Genomic DNA, 18002 nt, shown 5'->3' on the forward strand with positions numbered 1-18002 from the left:
TGTGTTTCTTGATTCCAACTTCTGACTTACATTTTGCATTCTGAGTTATCATCTCAAAGCTCCTGGTAATGAGTAAAAACCTCCTCTGAGCTCCTGTCATAGAGCCCAGGATTTATCTTGCCCATAGAATTTGCCATGTTGAATATAAAGGATCCATTTACCTCTGCCTCCCTGACAAGATTTTAAATTCCTCAAAAGTGGGAACCAAGCAAATTGGTCTTTGGGACTTCAGCTTGTACAATGATGCCAGAAATATACCAACAGCTCTAAATGTGTTGATGTTGTTGTTGTTGTTTTGTTCAGTTTTTTTGTGTTGTTTTGTTTTGATGAGCTAAATAGGGTGTAAGGGGCTAGGAATATAGAATGGTAGGAGAGAAGTTAATAATTAATTTTTTTTAAAGTTCCACAATCCACAAACTTATATTGACTACCCATTCTATGCTAGGCCTAGTGTCAGGAAAAGGGTTTAAACCTTCAAGAAGAAGGCAGTGAAGTTAAGGAGAAAAGAGATGAGCATATGTAGAAAACTCTAGATAGCAAAAAAATTTCATAAGAGAAGTGCTTACTTTCCTGGGAACTTCAGAAAATGGATCAGAAAACATATCTTCAAAAAGGTGGTATTGAAGTAATAAAGGATGTGAGCATGGGTCCATACATGGTTCTGGCAACAGGAGCTCCAGGCACCACCACATGGAAGATGAAGAGTCAAGCATTATGAAAAGCTAACTGTCTCTCCTAACAGAAGCATAGGGTATGTGAGTGAGGCTGGAAATGAAGACTGAGCTTGAATCACTGGGCAGGGGGTGGGGGTGAGGACCTTGAATGTCAGAATACAAATTCAGATTTTTTAAAAAATATATTTTATTTATTGATTTGACAGACAGAGATCACAAGTAGGCAGAGCAGCGGGCAGAGAGAGAGAGGAGGAAGCAGGCTCCCTGCTGAGCAGAGAGCCCGATGTGGAGCTTGATCCCAGGACCCTGGGATCATGACCTGAGCCGTAGGCAGAGGCTTAACCCACTGAGCCACCCAGGCACCCCCAAATTCAGATTTTTTAAAAAATCAAATAATGTTCTGCCATTAATGGTGTCTGAATGCAGATATGGCATAATCCTTGCGGGATTTAAGGTCATTGCTCTCAAGGCAACATTCAAGATGATCTGGGGACAGCACATGGCAGTCTAAGGCGAGGGTACTTCTTAGATCTTTCATCGCAGATAAACATTTTTTTTAAAGATTTTATTTATTTGACAGAGAGAAAAAGACCACAAGTAGGCTGAGAGGCAGGCAGAGACAGAAGGGGAACAGGCTCCCCGCCGAGCAGAGAGCCTGATGTGGGGTTCAGTCCCAGGACCCCGAGATCATGACCTGAGCCGAAGGCAGAGGCTTAACCCACTGAGCCACCCAGGTGCCCCGCAGATAAACATTTTTGCCTGTCAGACTGGAGTTCTTCATGGAAATCTTGTATTAAGATGTAACTAACTCTGATCAGGAAATAGGGGATTTATTATAACTGAACATGAGGTAAATATTAACAAGTACCTAAGAGAGCAAACCACGATCAGAAAGAATGGAGAATAGAAGTTAAAGAAAAGTTAAGAGTTATTTAGCAAGGGCATTCTAGAATCAAGACAATTCCCAGACAGCAGATAGGGTCTAGGGTGCCATAAAGTAAGGGTGAACTATATTTTACTAGTACCCTGGAAGGCCTATACTTTTCCACTCCTGAATAAGAAATAATCCCTGGATTATATCACCCTTTCTTTGCTGCACTGGCCCCATGAAAGAATTCCTACAATGAAATTTTCTTAAGGTATAAAAAAAGAATAGTGACTCTAGTTGTCACTGGTTATGGGGAAGGTGAGAGCCAGAAAAAGGCTCACAGACCCTAGTAAAAATCTAATCATTTGGGAAACTAAAAGAGCTATAAAAAATTTAGACTATATTGAAAAGGGCAACCAAGATTTTCCCCATTAAAGAAATAAAGAGGTAAGGCACTGGGGAGAGAGAGGACTATCTAGTGAGAGACCCTTAGAGAGATTCTTAGGAAATTAAATCAATTAATATCCAAATTAATTAATTTGGATATCAAGTATATCTTGGACAATGGACAGTGTTTCCAGAAACCAGGGATAGGTGTGGTGTGGTCCCATTTCCAACAGGCAAAATGAGAATTACTCCTTGATTCAGAGAAAGAGAGTTAAAATGCTTCCAGGTTTAGAGGCTGACAGCTAACGTAGGAGACTTCCACCAGTCCCTACCACTGAGAGCAGCAGTGCTTACAGGTAAGGGCTAGCTAAGTGGCGATGGTACACCACTCTTAGGGATTCTGTACCTGAAATACAGACAAGGTTTGATATTGGGGTGTAATCCCCTTATAGCAAGCACTGGATTCATGCATTATGAACTCTTACTCCCAGTCGTAAAGCTAAGCATGTACATCACTGAATGTTGGGTTGACTTCACGAGGAAGAATAAAAGGATCATCTACCTGACTGGCACAGAGCAGACCTCTGAAGGGTGGCAAGACATTTGGAGAATGCCTGGTTAAGCCTTCTTATTTTGCATACAGACACTAAATCCAAAAAAGGATAAAACACCGTCCCAAGTTTTCACAGGTAGTTAGTGGTTGAGTTGGGACTAAACCCCAGATTTCCTGACTCTCTGTCCAGTGCTCTTTACAAAGCCAGCAGGAGTTGTGAGGCAGTCTTCTGTAGGATCACCCGAGTCAGCTCTCTACCTTCTGGGCCAACAGGAAAACAGTGACTCACAGAATCCAGCATTCCTTTGGAGTGCAGGAGAGGTGTGCCTTTCTTCTACATTCTGAGCCTTTTCAATTTCTGTAAATAAAACCCTATTTTAAATGCCCTGGGAGAGTTGGCAATCGTGAGTTCCCCGCAGGTCAAGATCATATTTAGAACATTAGAACAAGCTTAGGCTGACTGACTGATAGATCCTTTGATAGATGAAGAGCAAATGACTGTACATCAAACTCCAAATTGTCAATAATTTTTGCTTAGACTAACAGCCATGTTCATGCATTTTGAAGCACTTAGGAGTGGCACAAAGAATGAGAGGCTGAAATTTGCCAAGGGTAACACATGTAAAATCATTGCAAGTTAGCTGTTTAGAAGCATACATGTGAAGGTATAGCTTTTAATGTCAGGTTCCACTGTTCTTTAATCCAGGACACCTTGAAAACTCATGATCTCATTCATCAGACCAACTATCAGAGAGTGGGTACTTTCTGAGAGCTTTAAAACTGCCACGGGTAAATGACACACAGAGCGGACACCACCCTTCACATTAATCGCATCCATCATCCTGGCTGTACTCTGGGAGAGCCCTGCCTTTTTCTCTCCTTACAACCGCACAGGGCACTGATAGCAATAGAGTCACCACTCTTTCTGCCACCTCTCATAGGCCTCCAAATCCGCAGGACATAAGACACTCTGATTTCTTTATTTCTAAGTATGATAGTATCCCTAACCATATCCCTCGCATGTATCTGCAAAGCTACTATAAAGACAATATTCAAAGAAAAGCAAAATTTAATAGTATGCCATTCTACTGTTCAAAAGTGTTCAATGACTTCTCACTGCCTACAGTACACAGCTCAGACTACTGAGGTAACACATAAAGCCTCCAGCAGGCTGATCCCACCTCTCCTTTCCTGTTTCTTAGCCTCATTATTCTGCTACATAGACCCTTCCCTCTTAATCATGCTGGTCAATTCACTGTTCCCCCAAATAATCTTGTGCCTTCCTCAGCTGAACACATCCTCCTCCTTGCCCTACTGTTCATCACCCATGTATCCAAATGTGACTTTCCATGGCTCAGCTCACTGCTAACTTCTCCTCTTTGCTACCCAACTAATAAAATTTCATGCTTCTTTTCTTCCATGAGAACAGATCTACATTCTTGTTTTCTTCTGCTTTGAATATCCCACACTGTCTGGTATCCATTTTTAATAAACATGTGTTAATTGATTAATTCCAAAAAGGGGGTCCATATTTAAGGCTCTTTAAAATATGGTAATAATCTGGAGCTGTTATTATATTATCCACACAATGGAAACTTCAGAGCATCTAGTATGTTGTCATTGGATTCCTTTCTTTCCACAAAAAACCAAACTAGGTCATTTCAAACCTCAGTCACCTTCAGAGAGATTCTAGGAGGGCACGCTAAGAACCAGCAAAGAAATCACATTCCTGGATTCCTTACTTGTTGTCCAGATCTGCTACTGAATCAGATTCAGGCAAGTGTGAACTGGAGAAATGAACTAATCATTAGCACCAACCAAACAAAATGAAAGGAGCTCTTTTGTTATGTTGGCTGGATATTCAGGTTTGAAAGGAGGGAGTGAAGGAAGAAAAAGGAGAAGAAAACTAACAGCCATCAACTGTCTTCCCTTTGAGTGTACCTTTCTTGCCTTTTCTGTTTATTTTTTTTTTTACAACTATGTGATAGAACTGGAATATTTGGAAGGCATAAAATTGGGATTGAAAAGGTGATTTGCTGTAATCTAATGAGGATAATTCCTAACATGTTTACCACCCAGATGCTCCTCTAACTGGGTCTTGTTTAGTTTGCCCAGAATACATTTCTTTGCTAAATTAAAAAGTGCCTAAAGTGGTACCCTGCCTATAAAATGACATCTGATTTCAGGAGTCACGCCAGAGTAGTCAATGCAGTCCTGCTTGTAGGTCTAGTAACAAGGGTTATTTATTTCATAAATTTAATTTCATGGGTTTGGCCACATCCTTAAAAGACAAACATACTATTTGGAAATAGGAAAACTGAGTTATTAAGGATGAGAAAAGAATAAAACCAAAGAGCAAATAGGCAAAAAAAGTTAATGTGAATATTCTAGCTTCCTAAGCATTCATTAATTCTTTTTTTTTCATTCATTAAACTAATAAATAGTAGTCATTTTCTATGTATCCATGTTCCATAGTGTCATTTGTTCAATTATATTATATATATCCATTGAGTACTTGTTTTCTGCCAGCTAGTTAACCACTAGATATAACTTCTTTGCAGCCTAAAAGTTACTGAAAATAATGCAAATTTGGGGATATATATGAAAAATTATAAATATTAAAGAAACAATTTCCAAAAAAATCATACCATCTGGAATAATTGTTCCAAGGTCAAATTTGTCTATGATAAATTTTAAATTTTTCATCTGGTATATCACTAATCTTTCTTCATAGCCCCAGCACATGGGGTTCTACTTTGTTAATTTCCACATGTATCCAATTGAGAATAAGCTTAGTTACAAAAGAAGCAATGGAAGCCTTGGGCTCCAGAGGCAAACAGATGGAAATATGGCTATGGGAAAAACTAAATCCAGTGTAAACTTCGCGCATGTAGCATGTAGCATGTAGTATTATTTTTACCCAAATGCCACTGTTGAGCATTTTCTTAATGGAATTCTTTTTTTTTTTTTAATAAAAATTTTATTTATTTATTTATTTATTTATTTGAGAGAGTCAGAGAGATCACAAGTAGGCAGAGAGGCAGGCAGAGAGGGAGAACCAGGCTCCCTGCTGAGCAGAGAGCAATGCTGGGCTGATCCCAGGGTCCTAAAATCATGACCTGAGCCACCAAGGCACCCCTTAATGGAATTCTTTAAATCCTTTTTTTATAGTTGTGACCTTCTTTAGACCAATGATTCTTATAGGGAGGAGAGAATTTTGCCTCCCTACTCCAAAGACATTTGTCTAAGTGTAGGGACATTTTCAATTTCACCACTTAGGAAGGAGGAAGATATTGGCATCAGGTCTGTAGAAACCAGAGAGGCTGCCCAACACTATGCAGTGCAAGGGGGGAAGTCCCCACAACATAAAATTATCCACCCCAAGATGTCATAGTACCCAGTTTGAGAAACCCTGCTCTTGACCATCATTTTTCCTTCTCTTGGAGCCTGGTAACCCTCAAAGACATCAGGATCTAACCTGAGACCGGGCTAGGTGTTTTGTTTTGTTTTGTTTTGTTTTGTTTTGTTTTGTTTTGTTTTTATGACAGTCTGGTGCCGAGCTCACAAGCTTTGAAAGCTCAGTAGCTGTGACATCTTGTAAGTTTGAGCTAGTGGCTTAATCCCTTTAAGATTCCATTCTTTAAAAAACAAACAAAGCGAAGTAAACAAACAAAAAAACACTAAAAAAAAAAAATACCTCATAAGGTCGTGGTGAACACTAAATCAAGTTTTCTATCTATCTATAGGTAGATTTATTTATGTAAAGACCTAATCAGTGAAAGCCCTCTCATTCTTCCTGGTCCACTCACCCCACCCGACTCCTTTCTTTCCCCTCTCAATATCCCCCATCCTCAAGGCTCAGGTTCTCCCCTTTAAAATGTTTTAATTCCTTTGGTGGCTGAAATCAAGTTTGGGCTGGGAAGTGAGTCACCGCTCAGCAGCTAAAGGAGCTTGTTTTTCTTTCTCTGAATGTATTTCTTAAGAATTTCAGCCTGATCCTTCAGCCGTTTGTTGGTCGAATCCTCTCTTAATGTTCAAGACACACAGAGAGTGAGCTATGGCACTAAGACGGTTTCCAATTGTTAGGAATGAAAGTTTTTTAAATACCGAAAATAACCAGAGGGCAGAGTCCTGAAATCCTGTTACATAAGCAGACGTTGGAAGACCGAGGTTGATTTTGAGGTTCTTTTCTCCACAAGCCAATCTCAGCTGATCCTCCCCAACCTTTGCTGGATTTACCTTAATGCTGCAGAAGTCTCAACAGGGGCCTCTGGATGCTGCACGCTACCGGCAGCACAGGGAGACCTTTCTTGACAAATAAGCACTGCCGGCAGTGAGGAGCGGAGGCGGGTTTTACCCGCGGACCGACCGGGGCTGCGGGCGCAAGCTGCACCCGCTCCGCGCCGCGCGCTCGGCTCCGCGCCCTGGGCTCCGCGCCGCTGCCGGGCGGGCGTCCGCCAGCACTTGGGCTGTGCTCCTCGGACGCCCAGCGGCCCCTCCTTGGCCTCGCTTAGGAACCCTTCCGTTTTCCTGAACCGTTATTTAGTTTTTCAAATTCACAGAAAACACCTTTAGTGCTAACAGTCACCCACAAAATAATAATAATAATAATAATAATTTTTTTTAAAAAGTCACACAAAAGCAAAAAATAATCCAGTTCTCCTTTCCTTCCAGACCTTGCGTGTTTGTCTCTCTCTGTCCCCTATTCATCTTTTCCCCAACCCATTTTCCGTCTTTGGTCTACATCCCTTTCTCTGTTGTTCTTCGTTCCCCCTTTTTTCTTTCTCTTTCTCCCTCCCTCTCCCGTTTCCATTCCTTCCACCGCTTCTACAGCCTCCTCCCGTCGCGTCTCTCCTCCCTCTTTCGGGCTCCTGCTCTGCCCTCTCCGCCCCTCCCCAGAGAAGAGTGTCCAGCTCCTCCCGGGGCTACCCGCCCGCCGCTCCTTTCCTGCCCACCTACTATGAGGAGCAGCTCCTCCCACCTGCCCATAAAAGCCAAGTGCATGTTACCAGCCGCGGATCAGAGCACTTTCCCGGTCCTCTCCTGTGGGAGCCCCCTGAGCCTTTCTCCTGGATCTTACGTGCTCAAGGTAAGACAACACTTCTGCAGGCATATGACCTACTAGGGGTTGCTGCGGGGGTGGGGAGTAAGTCTCCTCTGGTCAACACGCTTACTGTTTGGTTCGAGCTGACTCCTACGGATGCCAGATCAGCTGCTCCTTTAACTAGCAACTGGTTTAAAAACAAACTTCTGTTTGAACGGTAAAATAAAAGTTCATTTTGGGCAGAAACAGCAGCACAAATACTGCAAAAACCTTCTCTTTTTAAATCACTTTTCCCCCTTTGCCGACTGTTGCTGAAGTTAAAATGTATCTGTGTGGGGTGTTTTACTGACGTTTTTCATTGTAAGTATTTCCTATATCAGTGGGGGCAAGGAAAACTTTGTCCCATTGTCAAAAATGTACTTTAAAAGAACACAATTAGTTTCCTAAAAATAGCACAGTCAAAAGGTCTGCTAACAATTTAGCAATGTTTTCGAACCCCCAAAGACAGCTTCTGTGAGTCCTTTAAAAAGTATCTTTCCAGGTTTAAGTGCTTGGAAAAAATGATGTGAACGGGTGCCCTTTGCACAGAAACAGTAATCAGGTGGCTGGTAGATAGGAAAGAACAAATCCAAATTTACAAGCTGGGGCAAAATGTGCTCTCACAAAGCTATCTTTTCAAGACTTTTCTAAAATGAGAATGGTGTTGGAACCAAGAAAGTATATAAAAGAACTTCATGAATTTCTATACATACACCTAAACATAAAGCGTTTCAATATGTTTCACAGCAAGAGAAAAATACAGGCCAGATTATACAATTCTTCTGTGTACACCAGACGGTTGTAAAGAAAGATCAGCTCAAAGGCTTTGGAAGTTTGAACCCTACTTGCCACCTTCTTTTCCCTCATCTAGTAAATTAAAATCCACCTGACTAGCACCCGGTTCTCAGGGTTATCCAGTGTTTAAGTTCCATCCCAGGTGAAGACTGCTGTATCTTCCCATTTCTGAGGTCAAAGAAAGAGTCCCATGCACCTGTGACAGGAAAAACATACTCTACAGCTACTTCTGTAAAAACCAGACACTTGGTCCATGAAGTTTGCCGTCAAAATCTGTGGGCTGTGTGGGATGAAACTCTCTCATGTGGGAGAAAAACCCTCTTCAAATATTTCCTCTGGGGAATTAATTGCACAAGACCACATAGAGACGACAAACCAAAGCTGGCAGTCAGGAAACCAAACCACTATTTCAACCCTTAAGGTTCTTAAAGTAAAAGAGGAAGAGTTTCACTTTTTTTTTCTTTTTTGTTTGTTTATATCATTTCACTTAAAAAGGGGAAACTCACCAAAGCTGTAAATAAAACTTCACCATTAAAGAAAGTACAATCATCAGAAGTTTAATGGAGGGTCTTTCAAAGCTATTCTCCATATCTTTTGCATATCAAAAGAAATAATAAAGATATACTAAAATTCTGTTGGCATGGAGGGAATTCAGGGCTATTATTCAAATGAAAGACTTACCCGGAAAGCTTTGTGTCATGCAAAATTTTGCTTCATTGGAAAAAGTTATTGCAAGGAGTATGGTTTCCTTAAAGAAAATGATATAAAATTACTATTGGCCAATAGTATGTGACCTGAGCATATTAAAATACCTTTCATCTGGAGCCACAACGCAGACTGCTTGCTTCATATCTGATGTTAACTGGGTAACCAACCACGACAAGAGCACAGGTATGGGACAAGGCCAAACCAAATGTGTGGCGTGTCCAAGTTAATTCTTCTTTTATGGTAGTACGGAACTCATGCTATCATCACAAGGGTGAAAAGACACTACTTCATTCACCAGATTTCCCTTGAGGGAAGTTATCTTTCCAGGAAGAAAAAAAGAGACAGAGAGAGAGAGAGAGAAAGTGCTCCCAAAGTAAAAGAGCTCCTGTTATTCCTAAATTTGGGGATGAGAAGTGTTCTCCCAGAGTTAGCTTCTGCTTTTCCTGGCAGCTGATCCATTCTACCAGCTTTGAACCACTTAAGAATAACGGCCTCCCCCTTGTGCCATCAAGTTCAGCACCCTAAATAACTGGGTGAGATCATGGAGATCACTCATGACCTAACTTTCCCAGGGCCCTTTACTGGACTCTTAAAGTGATTCTTTCCCTATAGCATACACATCAGGCATGATGATTCTTCTCTTAAGTTTTTAGGAAAAGCAGTGCCGGGGTTTCATTTAGTTACTTCAGTATCTCCCCTTTGCACCCTGTATGGAGACCTCACGTGAGTCTTCTCTTTGTGCCATTATATAGCTGCTCCTGGATTGGGTTCATGGCCATAACCTAAGTGACACCGTTCCAGCAGGCTTGCTGGGCTCCTTTAATGGTTCTCAAAAAAGGAAAAAGGAGCAGCTGCCTGTTTCACTAGAGACACAGGGAAGGTGTACCACCAATTGCAAGGGCCTGCTACACCTAGGGAAACACACATTTGAGATTTTCTACGACTCACAATTCTAAAACGATACTCTTTCCATGACCAGCAAGTATATCCCACTTTCTTCCATTCATGCTACAAAAGTCAAAGAGAAGAGAATGGGGATGAGAGCTGAGAGTGAAGCCAGGAGGAATCTCTCATAGAAAGTGCTGTAGAAGAAGAGAAAGAGCAGAATCTCTTCCCAATGCAACTTCTTTTTGCTTTAACTGATGTGGGACATGAAGAGATGCAGAGGGGCAAATATTCATACGTGATCTTGGCTTCTGTCTTAAATTAGTAAAAGTATTTCTACTAATACATTAAAATCTATCTCTGCCGTGTCCTTCTGGAACAGAGGAGAATAGCCCAGTTCTATGGACCAAACGATTTCAGGTCTGCCCCCCATTAAAACCCATAGGACCTTAACAGTTACAATTTTAAAAACTATACGATGAGTACAAAAATCCTCAGAACATTAATGGGTGGTTTACATCAACAAACCCACTTTCCCAAAGGGCCCAATGGTGGGTAATTATTTGCAAGTGAGAAGTTAGAAGCAATGGTGTACTCCTTTTTATCTGTGGTCACCCACTTCTGGTATGGCAACTTGCAGAGTGATGGAGATGTGGACCTATTTCCCAACCTCTGGTCCTCCCAGTAATCCTTTCTTCCTGCGTTGGCTTCTTTCTCTTCCACTGAGGCTTCATAACCATACATACACATAATTTAAAGAAAGTACAGATCTTGAGACTAGAACTCAGTCTTCTGAGAGGTGCACTGTTCTCATTTATTGAGTGAAAAGGAAAACAAAAGGAGAGAAGAGGAAAAGATGAAGGGGATGAATGAATGTTCTTTGGAACTTAGAGAATGTTTTACTTTAGCATTTTGTGAAATGGACCTCTTAGTAACCAAAGCATCCAGAATTTTAAAAAAAATAATAATTTTTTTAAAAGATCAACTCACTAGTTGCTACAAAATGCTAAGGTTATAATGAAAAAGATCTTCAATGACCTGGCAATCATTAACAGCAGTTTACACCCCCAGTACTGAATGAAAGCTCTGCTAAACTTGCCTTTTCCAGAGTGAAGAGTGAGAAAGAAAATTAACCACATTTCAGCACCAACAGAGAAGCCACTAATCAAACATTCCACTATTGCTTTGGTAACTGTGTTTGCTGTTTGAGGAAAGAGGTTCTTTATAGTCTATTCTCAAGCAAATAGTTGTGCAGTAAAGGGGTTAGAGGGGGCCCTGTAGACACAAATCCACAAAGCCACTGAAATTGTGTGACACCCACTGAAGTGACTGAAACAAAAATGTTCCTGAAAACTGATTACAGAGAGTAATTAGCTAAAATAATACTGAATTCTAACTGTTCAATGTGACATAACACCTCACAGCACCTCTAGCTGATTATATATGATATTAAAATACACCTGAGGGTTCACATTCAACCTCCTCTATTAATTTTGGGTTCATTGCCATCCTTCTTCCTAGAAAATGAAAACTTCCATTCTCCCCTTCAGCATAAGATCTCTCTTCAATTACTACAGATTAAGTTCCTGGAGTACCACTCATACTTGTGGATTTTCTCATTACCAAAAGTCTCCTACTTCTCTTAAACAGGATGTAAATTTTCACTCCAGCAAATAAGAAGGCTTTACATTTTTGTAAACCTTAATTCATCTATCTAGAAGAAAGGTAATTTAAAATTGCCATTGCCTCCAACAGGCCCTTCTGAATGACGTTTCTAAACACTCTAGTCCCTATTCTAATTTCTTGGGTTTTATACTGAGAGAATAACAGAGTATAAACGCTGGAGGGATCTTTGGAGCTAATTTTAACTGAAGTTAATTTAACAGGTGAGAAAAGGTCAGGGAGGTTGATGTCATGCTGAAGTTCACCCAGACATGTGTAGCAGAACTCGGGCTCCAGTTCAGGTAGCTAGACTCTTTGAACAGTGCTCTATCTTGGCTAACCAGAGTGTGTTTTCCCAATACAGTATGTGTCAAAGATGTCTTAAAGTCTCATTAAAATATTTATGTGACAGAACAAATGTATTATTTTGTGATGGTTTAATAGCATAACATTCTTCTTCTCCCACCCAGTAGACAGTGTGTTGGCCTTATAATCACCTTCCTCCTTCCCAGGTCTTTAATGAGAAAAAAAGGCAAAATATGCATAAAGAACAACCAGAGGAAACTTTGAGAAACAGACAGATTGAGGAATATAAGCATGAAATATGTTGTCAGAGGAGAGGGGTCAATGACCCAAGAATATAGAGACAAGATAGTGCAGCAAAGAGGGCTCATTCCATCTTCGATAGAAGAGGGAGAAACTTGGTAGAATTTTGAGGTGCTAGAGAAGAGATTTTTAATATGCCTGATCCAAGAGTCTCTCAAATGTTTGGGAGATAAAATCCTCTTTGGGTCAGGCTCCTTTCAGTACAATGCCATTTGAGGACTGACTCACAGGGGTAAAAGCTTTACAAGTATTACATCTTGTTAAAATTCTTCTTAACCCTTGACTGGGAAAAGAGCCTCATTTGACCTCTAATTCAACTGACTTAGCATACTAACTCTATAGATGTCAAGGCATCAAAATGTTTTTCTGCTAAGATAACGATATAATTTGGGGTGATATATAAAGTTATTCCAATATAGAAAATGATGAAGGTAGAAAAGAATATTCTTGTATCATTTCTGGAAATAATTTACCCTGAATAAGTGGACAGATGTTACCCCAGATGCTTCTTCACTTTCCTCTAAAGCCTGACAATTGTTTGCATATCTTTGAAATAGTACTTGTGTTTCTGAAATTGATTTATTGTATGTTAAAATTTACATAGTCTATGACAGCATCATCGTGAAAACATTCTTTTAAGTAAGTCTCTTGAAGACTGCCTCTCTTAAGCTCTCTATTGATGTGTTTACATCACAGGATATTTAGGCATTGGCATCATTTGATGTGCTGAGATTAAAGACAATCACTTCATGTGCTACTTTTCCAACTCTAACTGAATAGGCTTGGGTGTGGGTGTCAGCTGTTGGCTTCTCCAGGAAATAAAATGTGTCCAGCCTGTTACGGCGCTTCCCCAGTCCTCTCTGTTAGCTAGATAAAACAGCTGTTTTGTCACTGGGCCAGTGACCTCCATACTTCAGGCTTCGTACCAGGGCAACTATGGCTGGTTTATGCAGAAATTTTATGCTACCCAGCAGCAGAGTGGGTAAGTCACAACTGCCTTCAGATCAACAGGAAGACAGTGAATCCTAAGAACTGATTTGAGAGCATTGTCCTGGGGCAGCTGGGAAACATTTTGGCAACTATTATCCTGTTTGGTTCCTCCAGCTATCCTGCCATGCGCACTCGAAAGATAATCTAAACTTGGTTCATAAGTTCAAAGTGATGACTGTACATTATTCTATCTCTTTAAAGATCTTTACTTACTGATAATCTAGTCTTAAAATCCAGCCGTCATGGTGTTCATCCATGCTATAAATCCAAAGAAGTGGCCTCCTGTTAAAAGGCAGATGCAAAGTAAGTCCAAGACTGATGTGAAGCGAGACACTAGGTTGGGCTAAAAATCTGTGGCTTAGGTGGCCAAAATCGAGGTTGGGAAAAATAGCAGATAAAAAGAGAGGTACAGAGAAAGTATGCTATTGGATCTATAACTCCTGATTTAACCGGAGTTCCCTTCCTAGCTCCCAGTTTATTCTAATCCAATGTTCAAATGAGTGGGGAGGAAAGTCAATGACCAGTAGAGGGAGCCACGGGGCTGAGTGTCTCATAAACAAACAACAAAACAAGCAAAAAATCTGACTTGTACCGGAGGGGGCCTTTAGAGTTGAATTTTTCCTGATAAAAGGCAGTGACAGGTGTCCTTTGTAGCCAGTGGCTAAGATATACTAAAGGAGTGTATCACATTGTGGTTTTCTTTAAAAAAAAATAAATAATAATAATAATAATAATAATAATAATAACCAATATAAGCCTCTAGGAATAAATCACCTGCATTTCAGCAATGCCAGAAATGTCCAGGCTTATAGAGGTTTGTTTGAAAGAAAACCAAAGCAATCTTAGAAAATGGTCTTTCCAAGGCCACCACTAGCCAAGACTAAATGCCCACGACTAAATGCTCAACTCAGTAAAAAACAAACCCTGGCAGCTGGGGGTCGGTGAGAGGAGGGCAGGGAAGCTCAGGCGCTTGAAAGATCATGAGCTAACAAAGGGAGTCCTGGTGCCCTGCCATGACTAGTCCTTCCTGACAACAGGAGCAGGAAGGGATCTGGGAGGAAGAAGGAGGCAGAAATGGGCCAAACAAGGTTCTCTGAGATGGCCTCAAACCTGCACTGTTGGATCCAGGTCTCTCCAAGGAGAGGCCAGGGCCTTGCCGAGACCAAAGTGAATACCTTTCCGTTGAACATTTCCATTGCACAGCTGTGTTGGGGATGGCTTGTTAAGACTTGAGACACTTGCATAATTCAGAACCCTTTGGGGGATAGAGATCAATTAGGACCATAAAAGAAAAATCCCTGGCACACTAGAGAAGGGCTGCTTGCTTTGTACAATTTATGATATTCACAGGAATACAGAGCAATCCTCTAAGTCTATGTCTGATGTCAGCAGAAATGAACCTATGAAGTTGGTACGCAGAGGCCTACGAAGTCCCCATTTGAGAAAATCATGTGTTTTAATCTCAAAAACACCTTGACTCTTTCTGGGGTCTTAGGAAAGTCATTAATCATCTCTGTGTCTTAATGTATTTATCTTAAATAGGAGAACAGTTTTCAAATAACCACTCTATCATTTAGAGACACTTGAGGTCTTGCCAGTTATTTTACGGAATGATGCTGCTTAAAGAATACATTGTTTCTGTTACTTATGTAGTGAGTGGATTATACTCAGAACACCTGGTAATGGCTCACAGTGTTGTAAACAAAATCAAGTCAAAATGGAATAAAATTCCAACAAAGCACTTAACCTTTCAAGACACAGCACAAGCATTTTTGTTTCTTAAAATACAAAGGACAATTCCTTATGTCTCAAAGACCCAGACAAGGTCAAGTGTAAGTAGAAAAGGGAAGAGAAAGAATTAAATTATGGCTTAAGAGTCTCAAAAGACCTCTGTGTTCACTTGTCCATAGTTTGACATTAATTAAAAACTAATTCTCCCCGCACAAAAAAGTTTTTTGTTTTAAAATTCTGTTGTAACTAAAGAAAGATATTTTTAATAATGATATTATATTATGTAAAATCTGAATGTTGCTTCTTCAACATTTTCCAAAGTGTGTTTCAAAAACAGCAGTACCTGGGATATTAACATGTGTTTATACAGAAAAAGCTTCTATGGTCAAATAATTTTAGAAATACTCAATGAAACAATATGATCAGTTCAATTCACTGCAAGTTTCACAAAGACCTTAATATGCTAATTATATTTTCATTTTTCAAAAATGTGACAGTAAATAGTGTGCCCTAAACTTATTTGCTGACAAATCTTCCCAACCTGAGAGCATCTCTTGGGACTGGTATTCTGTAGAACAACTTGGGAACAGTTTAGGAATCACCGTCCTCTTCATTATCTGAAATCTACTGGGACATGGTAATTTCAGTGTTGCTAGTTATTATGTAATACACATTGAGTGTTAGTATAGATTATGTGCTATGCCAAATCATAAAGTAAGGAACTATCCCAATGTAACTTCCATAACCAGTTGAAAAAGGAACAAAAGAAGATGAATGGGTCTTGGTTCAATGGCTCAGTTCTTCATAATAAAAATAATAGCAGAAATGCCAGAATAATTTAAGTGTTTTGAAAATCTAGAAAGATAGATGATGGAAGAGAAGAAGGAAGGAAGGAGGAGGGAAGGGACATTGGACAGATTTAAATGATCTATTCCTTCCTTCTTCTTTCCCATTGTCTAGATATTGTGTGTAGAGAAATGACCATCAATAAGCAATAAATTCAGTAAACGAGGAGCCTACGTAATTTCACAAATTAGCTCAGTAATCTCTGATCTGGTAATTCTGTGTCACCTTAACCACTGGTAAGGATCTCTAGCCAAACTTCTTCCTTGAGCATTTACTTTCTCACCATAAATAGGAATCTAATTCCCATAACAGGATCACACTAACTGGTATCCTAGTGTATCTTGCTCTATCAGGGATTATTTGGCTTATTGATGACACTCAGACCTCCAACTCCTATTAAATTTCCTGTTTCTCTTAGGGCCATACTCTGGGAATTCTCTTTCCCCCTCCACAAAGATAATGCCCAGAGGTCAGTATCCTAAAAATGTGAGACTGGAGTATCCTCTCCTTTAAGAAAATAAGTATTTCATAGTCATCCAAACGAGTAACTCAAACTCATCATTAGTAGTTATAAAAATAGATACTATTGATGAAGTGTCTAACAGGATCTGACATTGTATCATTATCTCTGTTCCTTATATCAACCCTATGACAGCAGTATTATCATTCTCAATTTTCTTAATTTTTAGTTAATTATTTATTAGAGGGAGAGAGAGAGTGAGCCCAAGTAGGGTAGAGCAGAGGGAGAGGGAGAAGCAGGTGCCCCACTGAGCAGGGAGCCAGTGCAGGCTCGATCCCAGGACCCTGACATCATGACCCAAGCCAAAGGCAGGTGCTTAACCAACTGAGTCACCCAGTCTCCCCATCATTCTCAGTTTAGAGATGAGAGAAATGGAGCCTCTACTTGGCCAAGAGGCTTGCCCAGGGTCACACAGCTAGCAGGTGGCAGAGCCAGTATTCCCATCGAGGTCACACTCCACACTGCTCCTCCACACTGCCTTTCATAGTGTCTTCTAGAGTCACAAAAGGGAGAAAAAACATCAATTCCCTGTGACAATGCCTCTGACTCATAAAGAAAGTGAGAGAATTCCAGTGGCTCTGTTCCTAGACACTGCCGACTGGCTCTGTTTCTTGTTTAGTACTGCGATTTTAATTTCTTTCTCTTTTCTGTATTTTTTTCCTAAAAGCATGCTGTCATTTTGGAGCCAAAAAAGTAAGGGCTGTGTAACTAGAAAAACCAAAAAAAAAAAGCTATCATTTCTCCCTAGAGTAATTTGTAAGGGCTAAGGTTTCTCCATAAATTCTCCCCAAGTGATCCCAAGTTGCTTGGCATCAGTCTAGAAGAGAGAGTGACAACCTAGCATGTCATTCCTAAGGCGGTAGAAATTCCCGTGATTATATGAGGAACAGACAGAACAAAAGCATTACAACACGTTAAACGAACTTGAATCTGGCTCGTCAGATCATTCTCTTTGGCGTTACTTTTATTATCATCCATAGCCAGATGATGAGAGTCAAGACAACTTAAATGATTCCCTCAAGCCATGAGAGTCACCTAGAAAAATGTCTATATTGTCTACACCTGCTGCTTAACTGATATATATGGGTATATATGGAAATAAGTATACCTCGAAGCCTTCCTCTGTGTCGTGCCAAAGACTTGAGAGGAAACAAGGGCTAGTTCTTTCCATATGGTCACATCCTGCATACTTTTTTTTTTGCCTTTGTCCTTGACCTTCCCTTTCTGCATGTGGTTTTTCCTAGTTAATCTACAAAATTAAGATTCCTCTTCCAAGATTCAGATCCTCCAAGATCTGAATCAGGTATCTTCTGCTTTGAGAAGACATGCTTACTCCCTGCCTGCCCCAGGGTCCACTGTACAGCTCTGCCATGCTCCCTAGCCCCCTGGGCATGGCCCTGTCATGGCCATGTCCACGCTGTGATAGCATTGGCCTCTTCTATGTGCAAGACTGGGAGCTCTTTGCCAAAGGCTTCAGGTCCTGCTTATCTCTGCACCCTCAATACTTAGCACATAATAGAAACCTAATAAATGTGAAAAGGAAGAAAGGAAAAAGGGACCAAGCAATAGAATACAGTGACGGTGAATGAGAAGCCTTTAAATGCTCTTTTCTCTATCTCCATAGATTGTTCCAAGAAGACACAATTTTACCTAAGTCCATTCACACCTGGGCACACATAATTAAGTTACCAGTA

At 40.4% G+C, this 18002-nt stretch overlaps 2 protein-coding genes across 4 annotated transcripts in view; one reads left to right on the forward strand and one right to left on the reverse strand.

Annotated features, from left to right (window-relative positions):
- LOC309850322 (uncharacterized protein) overlaps window positions 1-7486 on the reverse strand; it is a gene marked incomplete at its 5' end in the record, with an annotated part of 320372 nt that extends 312886 nt beyond the window's left edge. The window contains 2 exons of the mRNA XM_082704077.1: window positions 6722-7012; window positions 7464-7486. Of these exons, the coding sequence (XP_082560203.1) occupies window positions 6722-7012; window positions 7464-7486 (314 nt within the window). The remainder of the gene's footprint in view (window positions 1-6721; window positions 7013-7463) is intronic.
- Window positions 7355-18002, forward strand: part of COL8A1 (collagen type VIII alpha 1 chain) — a 154901-nt gene continuing 144253 nt past the window's right edge. For 2 of the 3 annotated variants that reach the window (XM_082695864.1, XM_082695863.1), the window contains exon 1: window positions 7355-7571. The gene's annotated coding sequence lies outside the window, so the exon portion shown is untranslated. The remainder of the gene's footprint in view (window positions 7572-18002) is intronic. The other variant, XM_082695865.1, reaches the window with a different exon arrangement.

Source organism: Mustela nivalis (assembly GCF_964662115.1).
Source record: "Mustela nivalis genome assembly, chromosome: 1".
NCBI lineage: Eukaryota > Metazoa > Chordata > Mammalia > Carnivora > Mustelidae > Mustela > Mustela nivalis.